We start from the raw sequence: 2,682 nt of genomic DNA on the forward strand, positions 1-2,682 counted from the left end.
AGTGGCTTCACAGGGCCAGCCCACTGGGGCACAGCCACTCTGTGGGGTAGAAGCCTGGGGGTACGTGGGCCAGTCCACGCTGCGGGGGAGCTCTTCCCAGCTGCTGCCACAGGGCCCCTGCCCTGAAGTCAATTCAGCACCAACAGCAAACGACCACCACGCCAGGAACAGCGCCTAGAGTCCACTCGCTTCTTCATTGATAGCTTACACACCAACACCCCTGGCGTCTCACTTGGGGCCCAGCTTATCCTGAACCTGAGAGAGAGGACCAGGCTGCCCTCCTGGTGGGTCCCCCAGTGCACGCCCCCTACAGGCTCAGGGCCTCTGTCCTGTGCAGCCAAGACCCCCGGGGCACGGGATGGAGGAGACAGCCCCTGGAAGGGGTGCTCCGGCTGAAGTGGCCCCCAGAGAAGCAGGGGGAGGGTCCCCGTGCCAATCACAGCACTCCGGATGAAGTCCCTCTCCCTCCTCCTGCCACCAATCAGGTTTTATCTGCAGGAAGATCGGGACAGGCGGTGTGCAAAGACAGCCCGCCTGGGAAAACAGAAACCAGCCCAGGCACGGCGGCCACCAGACCAGAAACCAGCTGCTACCTGCTCCTCAGGACACCTGGCCACCTACGGGGCTCAGGACACTCTGCCCCCGCCATCCCGTTTCTCTGAGTAAAAATGATCTGAACAAGGACAGCCTCAGAAGCAGCCTGGAACTACCCCAGAGTCCCCTGAGATTCTCTGGTCCCGCCCCCCCACCCAACTAGCTGCTTGAGGTGCAGACTTCAACTTTACCCCCACGAAACCGAGGACAGAAATCCAGTCACCCTGCCGCGCATCCCACCTCCAACCACAAGCCGTTCTGAGCTTGAGGGCAGGGCAGGGGATCCCGAAATCAGACTGCTGAGGGGCCGCCCACCCCCAGCCCGAGGCAGGCTGTCCACCCCAGGAGCAGCAAGCCGGGCAGCCCATGGTGGGAGCGGGCGGAAGGAGGAAGCAACATCACAAGCGCCTACCTTTGTACCAACTGCTATGTCTGGGACGATGCTGCGGAGAGAAAAAAGGAGATGTCAGCCAGGGCGCCTGCCACATCCCGGCGCACGAGCCCGCTCGAGGCCTTCGTCAGCTAGAAGGCCGGAGCAGGGAAGCGAGCCGTCCGCCCTTTAATCGCCACTTGAAAAGGAGCCATCATTGTCCTCTGGCTCCCTCCCGGCAGGACCCCGGCCCCGCCTCCCGACCCGTCCAAAGACAAAGACACCCCCCTCCACAGGCCCTAGGAGAGACACTTGATGCTGGTTAAGGTTCAGGTGCTGCTGTTTGCTTTCTAGAAACTGGCAATGCTTGGGGGACGTTTCCAGCAGAAGGCAGGCGGGTAAAAAGGCAACTCAAGGGCCCGAGATCAGAGCTCCGGGCCCCACGGGCCGAGAAGTGGGCAGCTCGGTGCAAAGGATCAGATACAGCTGACACGAGTTACTCATCAACCGGGCTCCACGAGAGCGGACTTTCTCCCCCGCCCCCCCAGAGCAGGCCCCACTAGGAAAGGCGGGGCCGGGGAAGAGCACAGCTGCCCCGGACTCCTGGGTCCTGCAGCCCAAGCCCCACCCCCCCCACCCCCTGGACAGCAGAACCCTCCGAGGGCGTCTATGTAGTGAACAGAAACTGACAACAAACTAACGACTCCCGAAATATCAGTTCAGGAGAGAACTTAGCCAGCAACGCCCCTCACAAGGTCACCTGGCCTCCAAGGCCTGGCGGTCCCGTGACCAGAGCCTCTCATGATGTCACACAACATGTCCCCCGGCCCAGCCTCGGGCCCGGCAGAGGGCCCCGGGGCCGCCGGCTGCAGGATCCCCCTCGGGCTCTCAGGGAGGGGGCTCCCACCACAGCCTCGGCTCGGGCCCTGCCCCATCCTCACCCTCCGCCTCTACGGCGGAACCTCCACCTCTTGCCCTCAAAAACCTCACGGGCCAGCGACAACGACTTTTAAAAATTTTAATGAGTCAAGAAAAAACTTCCCAGAAAAACAAATAATGAAAAGTACGCAGTTTCCCAACTGCTAACCCAGGCCGCCTGGCGGCTTCCTACTCCCAGCGAGGGCTTCGGACACAGCAAGTGTTTTACGTAAAACGGCCTTACTGGGAAAGATTTTCCGACCTTCCAAAAACACGGCAGGCCAGTGCTCGCTTCGGCAGCACATATACAAAAAGACGGCAGACCAAAAAGGAGCTGCACCCGGAGACCAGGCCCGGCTGCCTAGGTAACACCACCACCGACAAGAGACTTGCAGATGCGCCCCCAAACCAGATTACGGGGCGGCGATGGAAAAGATAAAACTCGAGAATTTGACCAGACGGCCAAGAAAACCGAGCACACGGCCTGCTGGCTCGGGAAAAGGTTCTCTGGGCAAGTCCACCCCAGCCAAAGCGGAAGGCAGACCACGAGGAGATCAAGTTCCTCTTGCTGCAGCAATTTTTCTAAAAGGTTGGCCTCAATTCAGGTTGAAACCTATCATTTCAAACCCGAGACACCGAAGGCACGTGACCCTCCGGGCACTTTTAACCGCCCGCCCCGCCCGGTCGGGCCCGAGAGAGAAAGGAAAGCTGGTTCGAAGCACCCCACCACAAAATACCCGCAACTGCCCCGGAACGCTTCCCACGGGGTGCCAGACGGGAGAGCGCAGTTCCACCGGGTT

General features: G+C 60.8%; 1 protein-coding gene across 3 annotated transcripts in view; it reads right to left on the bottom strand.

The window, feature by feature from the left end:
* PTBP1 (polypyrimidine tract binding protein 1) overlaps positions 1–2,682 on the bottom strand; it is an 11,188-nt gene that overhangs the window by 8,207 nt on the left and 299 nt on the right. For 2 of the 3 annotated variants that reach the window (XM_024740047.1, XM_024740048.1), the window contains exon 2: positions 1,007–1,037. In XM_024740047.1, coding sequence (XP_024595815.1) covers positions 1,007–1,037 — 31 coding nt within the window. Of the gene's footprint in view, positions 1–1,006; positions 1,038–2,619; positions 2,663–2,682 lie in introns of those variants that run through there. The other variant, XM_024740049.1, reaches the window with a different exon arrangement.

The sequence above is a fragment of the Neophocaena asiaeorientalis genome, unplaced genomic scaffold, assembly GCF_003031525.2.
Source record: "Neophocaena asiaeorientalis asiaeorientalis breed wild unplaced genomic scaffold, Neophocaena_asiaeorientalis_V1.1 scaffold469, whole genome shotgun sequence".
Lineage (NCBI taxonomy): Eukaryota > Metazoa > Chordata > Mammalia > Artiodactyla > Phocoenidae > Neophocaena > Neophocaena asiaeorientalis.